Source organism: Heterocephalus glaber, unplaced genomic scaffold, assembly GCF_053883595.1.
Source record: "Heterocephalus glaber isolate CG9 unplaced genomic scaffold, H.glaber_assembly_v1.0 deba00001532, whole genome shotgun sequence".
Classification (NCBI taxonomy): domain Eukaryota; kingdom Metazoa; phylum Chordata; class Mammalia; order Rodentia; family Bathyergidae; genus Heterocephalus; species Heterocephalus glaber.
In genome coordinates this window covers 19,286,044-19,300,161 of record NW_028258330.1, presented here as the reverse complement: position 1 = coordinate 19,300,161, position 14,118 = coordinate 19,286,044, and the positions used below count along the sequence as shown (strand labels likewise).

Below are 14,118 nucleotides of genomic sequence, written 5' to 3'. Positions count from 1 at the left end.
TCTGGAAAGGTATTATCGGGAAAATGTATATTTTTATTTTCAGACCTGGTAGATAATTCCGAGACTCTCTCTTGGCATTGTACATAAAGAAGTCAGACCTGGTAGATAATCCAGAGATTATCTCTTGGCATTGTACATAGAGAAATTAGGAAATATGCACAGGGTAAGAAAGTAGCTAATGTTTATATTTTTACACTTCTCTATAATTCTATAGAAGGATGACTAGAAAATGCTTGGCAGTTTTGAGCTGATTTTCAATTTCCATACACTAAGCACTACTATAAAATTTTATCTCTTCAGAATTCTAAAGAATAATTTATATAGCTCAGTTTGTACACATTTTTGTAATTAAGTAAAAGTTTTTGCTTGTTTACTTTTTTGGTTTGTTTGGTGGTGGTGTTGGGGATCAAACCCAGGGACTTGCATATCCTAGGAAAGTACCCTACCACTGATCTGTATCCCTACTCAAGAAATATCCAGTATTTAACCTTGCTTGATATCAAACTATAACTTTTAGGATCAGTTACTGGTGTCATCCCATAAAATCATTAACCAAGGTATTCTTATATCTAATTGATAGAGCTTTCCTCTCTGTGAACTATAGATATGCCTGTGAAAAGTGTGCTAATTTTAACAAATGTAAAGCACATTTGAGTTATGAAATAATGTAATTATAAATATTTCCTCATATTTGAGATCATGTCATGAACATGATTTCACCTATTGTCATAAAAATCTTTGTTTTTAGTGGCTAATATTCCATTGTGTGAGGATACTAAGCCAGTGTAGTTGGAGATTTTGATTTCTAGCTTTTGTCTTATTATTAAATAATTGTACAGAAGTTTCTTTCTATATTTCATATGATTTCTGCCCAGAAATTATAATTATAGTGCCTTACAGAATAAACATTTTAAAGCTCTTAATATATTTTGACAAAATTCTTATAGATTTTCTTGCATATTTGTTGAGAAAATTACATATAGGGAAAGTCTGGAAGTATTTGCACATTTGGGTCTGAAGTTAATAAATTGGTTTTGTTTGTGTTATCAGATAAATATTCTTTAAAAACTAACCTTGTATTTATTGTTTTTAAATAAACTCAAAAGGACCATTCTTAAGGATAGCAGATTTTTCCGTTACTTGCACACAGCTGTGATAGTGAGTGGAACCATGCTGGTGTTTGGAGGAAATACACACAATGACACATCTATGAGCCATGGTGCCAAATGTTTCTCTTCAGATTTCATGGCTTATGACATTGGTAAGTTTCCCAAAGCCATTTAGCTTCAGAAAAGTTTTTGTTGAGAGCAGCTTTAAAGAATAACTAAAAATATCACCAGTTCAAAATGCTCTTGCCATTTGGAAGAGGTCCAAATGGTAGTTTTATATTTATTTGACTAAGGTTACATATTTATTAAAAGTATAACTTCTACATTAGGTTCTTTTTGAAGTCACTGTTGCTAATTGCTTGAATATTACCATTTTTGGAGCTGAGTTGAGATTAATGATTTCTCCCATTTTTACAAATGCCTTACATGGTAGAGTTGAAGTAGTTGTAACCAACCATTGTGTTGTTGATTTAAGCACAGATGCACACATATTCTTGGTTGGGTAATATACTTGACCAGAAGAGGGCAGTGTTTGTTTATGCAAAACAGGTACCATACAAGAAGTGTTCTTGTGTAAATATCAGATGTTCATTTTAAAAGAATTTTATTGTGATAAATACACTTAAAACTTACAGTTTCAATATTTTTAAGTGTATAGTTCAATGAAATTAAATACGTTCATAATATTTACATCTAGCACTACCATCCATGTTCATAATTGTCTTCATCATGTAAAACTGAAACTGTCTATCCATTAAACAATAACTCCCATTTCCCTCTCCTCTCCAATCTTTGCAACTATCATTCTTTTATCCCTACAATTTTTAATTATTCTAAGTCAGGTGTTAATTTTCGACAGACATTTAAGTGCTGGCCACTGAGCTTGTACATTGGGGATAAAGTAAATGAGTTATAGCCCTTAGTCTAATGATGGAGGAGGCAGAGAAATGGACAGTATAACTGCAATTCAGGATGTTTCTTGCTGAAAGGAATAATATGAGAGAGTCTCTTGAGTACCGTTAAGTCACAGGGGGAAGGGTGATAGAAAGGGCCTTCTTGAGGAGGAGTCATCTAAGTGGGGTCCTGAGGAATTCTGGGAATCAGCCAAGTAAAGTTAGGCCGGACTTCTCAGGCACTGGAAGAGACATAGGTGGCATGTGCAGAGACTTAGGTGGCAAGAGACCATAGCACATGGTAGAGTAATTAATTTTGTGTGCATTATAACAACACCCAAGATAGCAGTGGCTTCAAGAGGAATTAGAGAAGTCAATAGCAGTCAAGGAAGGCCATTCTGATCTTGAGAAGCTTACTATGTCTTGCTGAAGTGTGTGGGTTTTTTGAAGCATCTTCCAGAGAAGGCGATGGAATCATACTTATGTCTCAGGAAGATCTCTTCAGTGGCATTATGGCAAGTGGTTAGAAAGGGGCCTTTTGGTAGTTATGAGGCTGCTACTGAAGTCCTGATGAGGGTTTGAACCAATGTGGTGAGCATGGCTCTGAGGATAAAGAGTTAGATGTACTTTGCTGATTACGGGAGCATGAAGATTGTAGGGGTGTGTTTTGAGAGAGATGCAAGCTAGGACTGAGATTTAGCTCAGTGATACGCAGCACCTGCCTCTCAAGTGCAAAGTCCTGAGTTTGATCCCTGGTACAAAAAAAAAAAGAACATGCAATACCAAATGAATTTTGCCAGGGATTTAGCTCAGTGGTGCTGCTGCCTGCCTTGGAAGCGCAAGGTCCTGAGTTGGATTCCCTGTACAAAAAAACCCAAAACAAAACAAAACAAAAAAAAGAGAGTGATGCAAGCTAAAGTAAAGGCGTTAAGGTGAGTGCCTCAGATGGAGGTAGATCTAGGAAAGGCATTAAGAGAGAGATATAGCCTTGGCCTATTTAAATGCTGCTGTGAAAGCCACAGATGGATGTTGGAGGCCCAAAGGAGAGACAGTATACATTGTTCATTCAGGGTAGCTATCTTTCTGGATGGGATGAGAGGAAGGGATCCTGAGATACTGTGCTTTTATGGAAGGCAGCAAGGTGGTTAGGCAGGAAGCTGGGGAGTTGTGGCCTCTATTCCGTATGTGAGGAAGACAGAATCAAGGCTGCTAAGAAAAGGCAGCGAAGACTTGTCAAGGTTGAATGAAGATCTGGATGGAGAAGGTCCTGGGTTTAGTGCATGTCTCAGAGAGTGAGACAGTGAGCATGAGGGTGTGGTACATGAGCACCTGTTGACGTTAGATATGGAAGAGAAGTTGCTCACACAGGTCAGGGCAAAGGAAAATCGGTAGGTCTGGGGGATCTAGGGAACAACTTTTTAAAAATTCAATTAAGTTTTATATTTAAAAAATTTTAATTTTCAACTGATATTTTTCCATTGTAGCTACTTAAGTTTGGGCAAGTATGACTAGAGAAGATTGGAAAATATTTGTGAAACCCATTTTATTCATATAAGCTTTGTAGAATATAAAATTTGCTTGAGTTAAAAAAACATTCTAGTGGGTAGAATGGACAGATAATAGAGTAAATGACAGGCTTGTCATGAAAGTTGGGTGCATTTACTAATTAGCATTGCTGTGTGATCTGCCTTTCTTCCATGCCCTGCTGCCTTGGTGCTGCCACTTTGTACCTGAGAAGTAATCATGTGACTAAGAAAGTTGAGAGCCTCCTTCCCAAAGACTATGTCAATTCTTGTTGATTATGAGTGGCAGTCCATTCTGAAAGGAGTTTTTCTTGTTTCTAGCTTGTGACCGTTGGTCAGTGCTTCCCAGACCTGATCTCCACCATGATGTCAACAGATTTGGCCACTCAGCAGTCTTACACAACAGGTAATTAGAGAAGTTCTTGCTCTTTTCTCTCTTGTGTTTAAAATGAAAATAAAATATGAAGAAGTAGAATTGGGCCTACATATTATTCACAGGATTTCTTCATCCCATTGGTTTTTTTACAGAATTATGTAGATACAGATTTCTTGATCTAGCTTTAAAATACTTGATGTGGATATGAGTTTCTTCAAATGCTGTGTTTATTGGTCTGGTTTTGTTAGGATGCAGAGCATGCTATGTATCACGGTATCTGATTGCATGAGACAGCAAAAGCTACATACACATTACTGTCTTATATTCTCTGCTATTCTTCTTGGTACTTAGGTTGACAAGTTTCTAGTAGTTGTATCTGAGTGTAAAGAGAGTTTTGAGAGAAAAAAAGGAAAAAGGGCACTTCAGGTAAAGGATAAAATAGAGGAACAGACATGGGGAGATTGTTTAGCTTGATACAGTTCCCCCAAACAGACCATACTGCCAGAGCTTTAATTAAGTCTGCTCTGGAGAAGTCTCCATCAAATAAAAGAGATTCCAAGTGATCATTCCACCTGTTCCTTATAGTGAACTTGAAAGATTTTTGAGAAGATTTTTTGAGAAGCTAAACAGCTTAATCATATAATTACTTTTTCTTATTTTGTTTCTGCTGTTACTGGTGTATCTCTTTTCACTCTTTTTTTTTTGGTATGGGGATCAAACTTGGGACCTTGTGCTTGTGAGGCAGGCAGCGGCACTACTGAGCTAAATCCCCAGCCCCCAGTTTTTAAAAAAATTTCACAATTTAGATATACATAATGATCACATTCATCATAGGGAATTAATACTTGTACATGATGTATCTTGATTCCTCTTTTTTTCCCATTCCCCTCCCCTCCCTTTAACCCCCTCTCACCTCCCTATTTACAAAAGCTCCATTTCCATTTTTTCCTTTCCTCATTTTTTTCATTTTCCTTCCTTCCTTTACCCCTCCCCACTCTCTAATTCTCCCTTCCTTTTGAACAATTTTTTCTTATTTCACATTGTCTATTAATATGTTTTGGTCCCTATTTACAATTTCGTATTCTTACACCAGAGAGACAGTTTGATATTTACACATGTGTATCCAATTTATTTCACTTCAGTGTATAGCTTCAAGGTACATCCATTTAGCTATAAATGTCTCACATTTATCTTTCTTTATGGCTGAGTAGTACTCCGCTGTATAGAAAAACCACATCTTTTTTTATCCATTCATCAGTTAATGGGCATTTAGGCTGTTTTCCAAGATTTAGCTATTGCAAACTGTTTTGCTATAAACATGGACGTGCATATATTGCTGTGGTATGATGCTTTTAATTCTTTTGAGATGATACCCAGAAGGGGAAAAGCTGGTTCAAATGGGACCTCTAATCTTAGTTTTTTGAGGAATCTCCACATTGATTTCCACAGTGGTTGCACCAGTCTACACTCCCACCGACAGTGGAGAAGGGTTCCTTTTTCCCCACAGCCTTTTTTCCCCCGCTGTGCATTGTCTCTTCACTCTGTTGGTGATTTCTTTTGCTTACAAATGTTTTTAATAAGATGAAGTCCCAGTTGTTGATTCTTTGTAGTATTTCCCATGTAGTCTGGATTTTGTTCATGAAGTCTTTGCATCCACCTATGTCCTCAAGTGTTCTACCTATTCTCTCTTCCAGTGAATTTAATGTTTCTGTTCTAATATTTAGATCTTTGATCGATTTTTATTTTAGTTTAGTATGTAGAAAGCCAGTTTTTCCAGCACCATTTATTAAAGATGCTATCTTTTCTTCCAGTGAACATGTTTGGCCCCTTTTCAAAGATAAGGTGGCTGAGTGTGTTTGGGGTTGTTTCTGCATCTTCTGATTTATCCCATTGATCCTTAGATCTGTTTTTTTTCCATTACCATGCTGTTTTTACCACACAAGCTCTGTAGTATAATTTCAAATTAGGAATTGTGATGCCCTCTGCCTTGTCCTTGTTTCCCAGAATTGCTTTTGCTATTCTGGGTCTCTTCTGGTTCCAAATGAATTTTAGGATTGCTTTCTCTAATTCTGTGAGATATGCTGTTGGAATTGCATTAAATCTGTATAACAATTTTGGAAGTATGGCCATTTTCACTGTATTGGTTCTTCCTATCCAAGAACAAGGGATATCTTTCCATTTTCTGATATCTTCTTCGATCTCCTTTTTCAAAGTACAGTAGTATTCATTAGATTGATTCCTAGGTATTTCAATGTTTTTGCATGCTAGATGTGAAAGGTGTTGTTTCCCTAATTTCTCAATAAGTTTGTTATTTGTGTACAGGAAGGCTATTGATTTTTGAGTGTTGACTTTTACCCAGCTACATTGCTGAATTTAGTTATTAAATCTAGAAGTCTTTTGGTGGAGTTTTTGGGGTCTTCTATGTAGAGAATCATGTCTTCTTCAAATAATAATTGAACTTCTTCCTTTCCTATCTTTATTCCTTTTCTTTCTCTTGTCTAATTGCTCTAGCTAATGTTTCCAGAACTTTGTTGAATAGGAGTGGTGATAGTGAACATCCTTGTCTTGTTCCTGATTTTAGAGTGAAAGCTTTCAGTTTTTGTCCATTTAGTATGATGTTGGCTGTTGGTTTGTCATAGATGGCTTTTATCAGATTGAGGTAAAGACCGTCTATTCCAGTTTTCTGTATAGTTTTTATCATGAATGGGTGTTGGACTTTGTCAAATGCTTTTTCTATGTCTGTTCAGATAATTGTGTGATTTTTGTCTTTGGCTCTCTTGATGATGGTGTATTATATTTATCGATTTGTGGGTGTTGAACCATCCCTGGATCCCTGGGATGAATCCTACTTGATCATGGTGTATAATCCTCTTGATGATTTGCTGCATTCTGTTTGCCAGTATCATATTGAGGATGTTTGTGTCTTATGTTCATTAGGGAGATTGGTATTCATTAGGAAGATTTCTATTTTGGTTGGGTCCTTTTCTGGTTTTGGAATCAGGGTAATGCTTCTTCCAGGAATTATTTGGGAGCTTCTCTTTGTATTTCATTAAAGAGTTTGAGAAATAGCGGCATTAGATCTTCTCTAAATTTCTTGTAGAATTCAGTACTGAAGCAATCAAGACCTGGCCTTTTCTATGTTGTTAAGTTTTTAATTACATTTTCAATTTCAATGACTGATATTGGGTTATTTAAAATTTTAATGTCTTCTCATTTCACATTTGGTAATTCATATGTATCTAGGAATCTGTTCTTTTTTTAATGTTTTCCATTTTATGAGAGTATAGGTTATTGGAGTAGGTATTGATAGTCTTCTGGATTTCCACAGTATCTGTTGTGATTTCACCCTTTTCATTCCTAATTGTATGAATTTGAGTGTTTTCTTTCCTTTTTTTCATAAGGTTGGCTAAGAGTTTATCTATTTTATTTAATCTTTCAAAGAACCAACTCTTCAATTCATTGATTCTTTGTATTGTTTTCATAGTCTCAATTGCATTAATTTCTGCTCGGATCTTTATAGTTTCTTTTCTTGTAGGCATTTGAGCATGACTTGTTCTTCTTTTTCTAAAAGTTTGAGGTACAACATTAGGTTATTTATTTGAGCTCATTCTGTTTTCCAGATGCAAGAATTCACTGTTATAAATTTCCCTCTTATGACTGCTTTCATTGTGTCCCATAAGTTGTGATATGTTATGTCTGTATTATCACTTAGTTATAGATACGGTTTAATTTCTCCTGTGACCCATTGGTTTTTCAGGAGGGTGTTGTTTAATTTCCATGTGTTTATGCATTTTTTGTGGTTTCTTTTGCCATTGATCAGTTTCATTGCACTATGGTTAGATAATATATGCATGGTTAGATAATTTCAATTCCTTTGCATTTACCTAAGTGTGTTCTATGGGCTAATATGTGGTCTCTTTTGGAGAATATCCCATGTGCAGCTGAGAAGAATGTGTATTCTGTAGTTTTGGAGTGGAACACCATCTACTAAGTCCATTTGTTCACAAATTTGGTTCATTTCATATATTCCTTTGTTGATTGTCTAGTTGTTCTGTCTATTTGTGATAGTGGGGTATTAAGGTCCCCCATTACAGTTGTGTTAGTACTTATTAAGTTTTTCATGTCTGTTAATATTTGTTTTATATAATTGGGTGCACCAATATTTGGTGCATATATATTTATAATTGTTACCTCCTCTTCTTGAAATATTCCTTTACAAAGTATGTAGTGACCTTCTTTGTCTCTTTTGATCAATCTTGGCTTGAAGTTCACATTGTCTGCAAATAGAATAGCTACCCCTGCTTTTTTCTGTTGCATGGAACATTGTTTTCCATCCTTTGACTTTCAGTCTATGAACTTCTTTTTGAGTTAAATGTGTTTCTTGTATGCAGTGTATTGTTGAATTATGTCTTGATCCACTCTTCCAGTCTGTTTCTTTTGATTGGTGAATTGAGACCATTTACATTGATGGTTATAACTGATATGTATTGGACTATCCTTGTCATATATTTCTGCTGTTGGTTCCCTGACTTTCCTCTCTCTTTAATTGCTTGCCCAGCCTGGTGGCTTCCTTCTTTTGGTATTCTTAGAATTGTGATTTTCATTATCTCTTTTTAAAATGCCCCCCAGAATGCTTTGAGAGCTAGTTTGTTGGTTGTGAATTTCTTCAGTTGTTCTTTGTCATGGAAGTATTTTATTTCTCCATTGATTTTGAAAGATAGTTTTGTGGGGTACATTAATCTGGGCTGGAAGTTGTTTTCTTTTAGGGCTTGAAATACTTCACTCCAGGCTGTCCTTTCCTCAAGGGATTGTGTCGAGAAATCTGCTGTGATTCTGATAGGCTTTCCTTTATAGGGGATTTGTTTCTTTTCTCTAACGGCTTTTAATCTATTCTTGTGCTGAATTTCTGGAATCTTTATTTTTATGTGCCTTGGTGTGAATTTATTTTGGTCATGGCTATTTGGAGTTCTGTATGCCTCACTCATTTGTATGTGAAATTCTTTTTTCAAATTAGGGAAGTTTTATGCCATTACTTCTTTGAACAGCTTTTGCATGGTGTTTAAACTGTCTCCGGCATTCTCATTGACTCTGATCAATTTTATATTATTTTTTTTTGCATCATCTTACAATTGTTGGATTGATTTTTTTCATGGTCTCTTGCTATTTTTAAGAAATCTTTCTTTTCACGATTGGTAATCACAACTCCTGTCTTCTAGATCTGAAATTCTATCCTTATCTTGGTTCAAGAATACTTTCTATGTTCGATCCCTGGTACCAAAAAAAAGAAAAAAAAAAGAATACTTTCTATGGAGTTTTTAATCTCCTGGATATGTTCGAATCTGTTTCATGGATTCTATTTCTTTCCTATATTGAGTAGTCATGTTTCCATCATTTTCCTAAGCTCCTCTGTTTTTTTTAAATCTGTGTCTACTCTAGCTTCATTGAGCATGTCCTCCATTTTAATTGTCATTTCTTTTTTTAAAAAAACCTTTAAAGCCTCGTTTGTTTGTTTTTTCACCTCTGCAGCTATCAATTCAGAAAGTTCTGGTAGGTGGGTTCTGATTTCCTCTATCTCATTGACTCCTGGATTTATCTTTTGTGGGCTGGAGGTCTGGGGTTGCGTTTTGCTTCTGCGTCTTGTCATTTTCTAGTTTTTAATTTTATTTTGTTTTCTGAGTTGTTGCTTGTAGATTTCTTAGGGAAGATGGCTTTATCACTTATATCAAGGTTTCTGTAGGAAATGTTTATTCCTCAGAGATGTTGTCTCAGTATAAGTGGTTCATGGTTTTTGTGTCTATCGCAGGAGTCCACCTTCCTAATTTGTTAAAGACAGGAGGTTGCTATTTAGCTCAGCACCTATTCCTTTGGTACTGGACTGTGGTGATGGTTGTGACCCAAGACAATTACAGTGTTGTTATATAAGGGAGAACAACTGATTACAACAGGAATGACATCCCTGCTAAAGTAATACATTTAGCAATAACAATAACATGAAGCACAGCCTAGCAACTGACAAACTATGCTGTTGGTGTGGTACCTTTAACCATATAAGCAAGCTCTACCATTATATAACAAAATTCAGCAAAAACCACGCACTTGTGTGCAATGAGTTTCCCCTTGGTAGAGTGATTTTACCCTGTGGGTGAGGGAGTAATTTAAGAGGGATAGTGCATAAAACAGAGATAAGTGAAAGGAACTATAGTAGAAGTGAGGCTGGAGGGCACAGGACACCCAAGCTTTGGGAGACTGGAGAAAAGGTCAGGAGAGAAAGAGTGAAGGAGAAAGCAAAAAAAAAAATTGAGGCAAATCAGAAAGACAAGGAGACACTATTCACTCATATGAAAATATCATAAACTCAAGAGGAATGGTTGGGGAAATAGAGAAAGAGGATGAACAAAACAGAACAGAAAAAAATTAAGAACAGAAAAAAACAGAACAAAAATTAAGGTAAAAACCCTAAACAACCACACACACACACACAGATACAAAAACAACAACCAGGGCCGATTTAGCTCAGTGGTTCCTCTGCCTGCCCTGCAAGTGCAAGGACCTGAGTTTGATCCCCGGTGCCAAAACAAACAAACAAACCATCAAAAAACAACCACAACAGCAGCAGCAACAAAAACAACCAGACAGATAACAGAAAGTAAATCAAGCAAACAAAGAAAAAGGAAAAATAATAAAATTCCTCTGGTATCCACAGTTCTGTTAGTGTCCCTGACAGAGCCCAACAGAGCCTGAAATTGTGCTGTGTAACCCCACCAGGACTTCAGTTGGTGCTGGGTACAGGGATGATTTTGTCCTCCAAATGCTGGGGTTGTGGCCGTTCTTCAGCCAGCAATTTTTGAGATACCACTTAGGCTGTTTCCACGCAGCTCTCTCAGCTGTTTTGGCGCCCTCTGGTGGAGTCATCCTGAGGGTGTTTCCAGGTCAGTGCACTGCCCCTGTCAGACCCTGCAACTCTGCTTTAGTTTCACGCACTGGCTGGGAAGAGGGGGAGGTGTTCCCTTGTACAGCAGCTGGCTAAGGTTGCTTCCTACTTGCTCAACTTTTTCAGGGCGGGGAAGGAGTATCTCTGTCCCATCTCTGGCCAAAGCACTTGCTCCTCCTGCAACTGATCGCAGAGCAGAGATACGCCTCTAGTCTTTAGTGGCTAGGGCTAATCTGGGTAGTCCCAGTCGCTTCTCAGCAACGCTTCCATCTGCTGTCCAGCTGCCTGCAGTCTACTGTAAGGAAGCTCTTTCCTCTTCTACTCCAGAGTGTTGGCAGTGAAGTGGCTGTGAGGCTATTTGAAGTGTAAGCCTCAAACTTTTTGAAGTAAGATGGTGACTCCCGCCAGCTCTGCTGTTCCTCCTCACTAATGGTTGACTCTGGGAAAGGCCGCTAGGGAAGATGTGTCTCATGTTCTCACTGCTGTCTCTGATTACATAAAATTATTTCAATCTAAGTCCTCTCTCCCTTTCTCAGTGTACAGAAAAATTATTTTTGCTGCCTACCCCCTGTGCAGTCTCCATCTGCGTGGGTGAGCTATTTCTTCTGTAGTAGTGGCTCCTATTTTCTTCCTCTCCTCTGTCCATTCCCTTGTGGTTCCATGTACCTTTCACTCAGTTTCCTCTCTGGGTTGTTGTTTTCCAGATTCTGGACACTTTGTCTTGGAGAAGCTGTGTTGCTGGCACTCACCCCTCTGCCATCTTGCCCCCTAGGTCCTTAGGGCTTTAAGATCATGCTCTTCTCTTTCTACTTTTAAAAGTCAAAGTCATATAAAACCCTAAAACTGCGTTATATTGGGATCCCTTTGGCTTTCAAAATTTCTATGGTGTTGAAAAACAGAGGAAGGTATTTTAACTTAGATTAAGAAAAATGAGGCTGGGGATTTAGCTCAGTGGTTCTGGCGCCTGCCTCACAAGCACAAGGTCCCGAGTTCGATCTCCGGTACCAAAAAAAAAAAAAAAGAAAAAGAAAAAAGAAAAATAAAGCAACATTTTGAAGATGTGAAAGAAGATTCAACAGAATTTAGAAACTAGATATTTGGGAAAAGCTGACATCTTTTATAAAATTATTTAAGTTTTAGCAGTATATATGGTTTTACAGTTTGATAGTTACAGACTAAAATGGAAGGATTTTTGATTAACTTGAAGTGTTATCTTCAATTGTAATCAATGCTTCCTCTCTGAGGAAGACTTTTAAAACTTCCTAGCAAGTGCTTCTTGAGATTTTTTTTACCTCAAGCAGTGGAACCCTTGGGCATCATCTTGCCCTTGGCTGCCTGGCCTCAGGTTTCCTCATCTTTGTGTACCCAGAGTTGTAGCAAGGGCTTGGCATGTAATAGATATTGGCCGAATGGCAGCTGTTTATATAATGATTATAACTATCACAAAAATGTATCTTCTATTAAAACATTGTAAATATTAAAACACCCACTTACAGTGGTGTGTGCCTGTTATCCCTGCTATTCAGGAAGCCGAAGCAAAAAACTTCAAAGCTATCCTGGGGAGCTTAGTGAGACTGTCTCAAAATAATAAAATGTAGCCCAGTGGTAGAGCACTTGCCTAGCAACTGTGCTTCTGGGTTCAATCTCCAGTACCACCAAACAAAAGGGGAAATTTATACAGACTGTTAGATAAGTTAACAGTTTACTATAAACTGCAGTTTAATCATTCATCAAAGTTGAGAATGACTTGTCTGAGTTATAATAAAGTTTTAATTCTTATGTAATCCAATAGTGTGTTTGAGTCCAGATGTATAAGTGTGTGTGGGTACAGGGCAGAGTTGAAAGGGGCAGGAGTTGATGAGGAAGAACATATAATAAAAGGCTGTGGTTTCATTTTAATTTTTTTTTTCTGGTACTGGGGTTTGAACTCAGGACTTTGCACTTGCGAGGCAGGTGCAGTGCCACTGAGCTAAATCCTCAGCCTCATTTTAATCTTGTGAAATACTATGCTGAAGGAGAAACCTTGATTCACATCATTTAGTCTGGTTGTTGTAAGTCAGTCAGCACTGGGGCAGCTGTGCCTGCCTTAGTTCTGACTCATTTTGAGGGAGGTTGGAAAGAGAGAAGAGGCTGTGAGGCATTGAAGCTGCAGGGGATATTGTGTTACTCTCAGTTCCCTGCTTCATAGCTCTTTGAAGGCATCTCCTGACCCTTCCAGAACCTGTGTGTTATCAAAGGGATTCAGAATTGCTGGGAACATTCACTCTCCTGGGAGAAAAGGGAGCTTATTTGGTTTAAGCAACAAATTCACTAGCCAAATCCAGTCTGCTCTGTATATTAAGGAGATAGTAGGGTTAAAAATGAACCCTGATGGGCCAGGGATTTAGCTCAGTGGTTCCGACACCTCCCTCACAAGCGCAAGGTCCTGAGTTAGATCCCTGGTACCAAAAAAAAAAAAAGAAAGAAAGAAACCTGATGACTTTGTATAATTGAAATGTGCAGCCTTCAGATACGGTAACAAATATGTAGAGAGCCACATTCTTTATGCTTTAGTTATTAGTCCTCTATTGATTTGAGGGAAATGGAGTCAAAGTGCAGGTGAATTGCTGACCATTTCATTGTGGATTAGTATTGAACTTCCTGACAGCTCATAGGGTCTTGGAGTTGGGAGAGATTCTTTTTTTTCAATCTGATTTTGTTTTTAATTAAGTATTATGGTCACATACAAATTTGTGCTGATGTTGTACCTTCCCCACTTTAATCCTTCTAAAGAGCTGACAAAAAGCACCACTGCCAATCACACAAAAAACAGTCCTTTCAATCTTGTGTTTTTAAATAGCTGTTTAAATACTATCCTGAATAATAACTTAGTCCAAAGTAAAGAATTCAAAAATAAAATCTAACTTACTATTGTATCATGCTTTTAAAAGGATCTGAACTTACAGATCAACTATAAAAGGTGAGAAGTGTTAAATATTCTTTATTTAGTGTTATACATACACCACTAAAATGCCTTTCAGTAAGTAAAAGGCAGCAGTCTTTAGATATAGGGAATTCTAATTAAATTGGCATAGTCAAGATAAAAAATATAGATGTTCCTTCCTTGTCTTCAACCACTGTCTTTAACAAGCTAATAAACTGAAACAGGAGTCTTGCTTGGTTGTGAGACAGTGAAGGATTTCCCTGGTATTTAAACATATTCACACAACATGTTATATGTATAAATCTAAATATAAAACCAACCTCCAGTAGGTTTTGAGATAACATTCTTCATCTTTGTGAAAAG

General features: G+C 37.2%; 1 protein-coding gene across 4 annotated transcripts in view; it reads left to right on the top strand.

Annotated features, from left to right (window-relative positions):
• The window catches only part of Atrn (attractin), a 195,146-nt gene that overhangs the window by 99,582 nt on the left and 81,446 nt on the right, over nt 1–14,118 (top strand). For all 4 annotated transcript variants that reach the window (XM_004840725.4, XM_087188714.1, XM_021254994.2 and 1 more), the window contains 2 exons: nt 1,107–1,261; nt 3,847–3,931. In XM_004840725.4, coding sequence (XP_004840782.2) covers nt 1,107–1,261; nt 3,847–3,931 — 240 coding nt within the window. The remainder of the gene's footprint in view (nt 1–1,106; nt 1,262–3,846; nt 3,932–14,118) is intronic.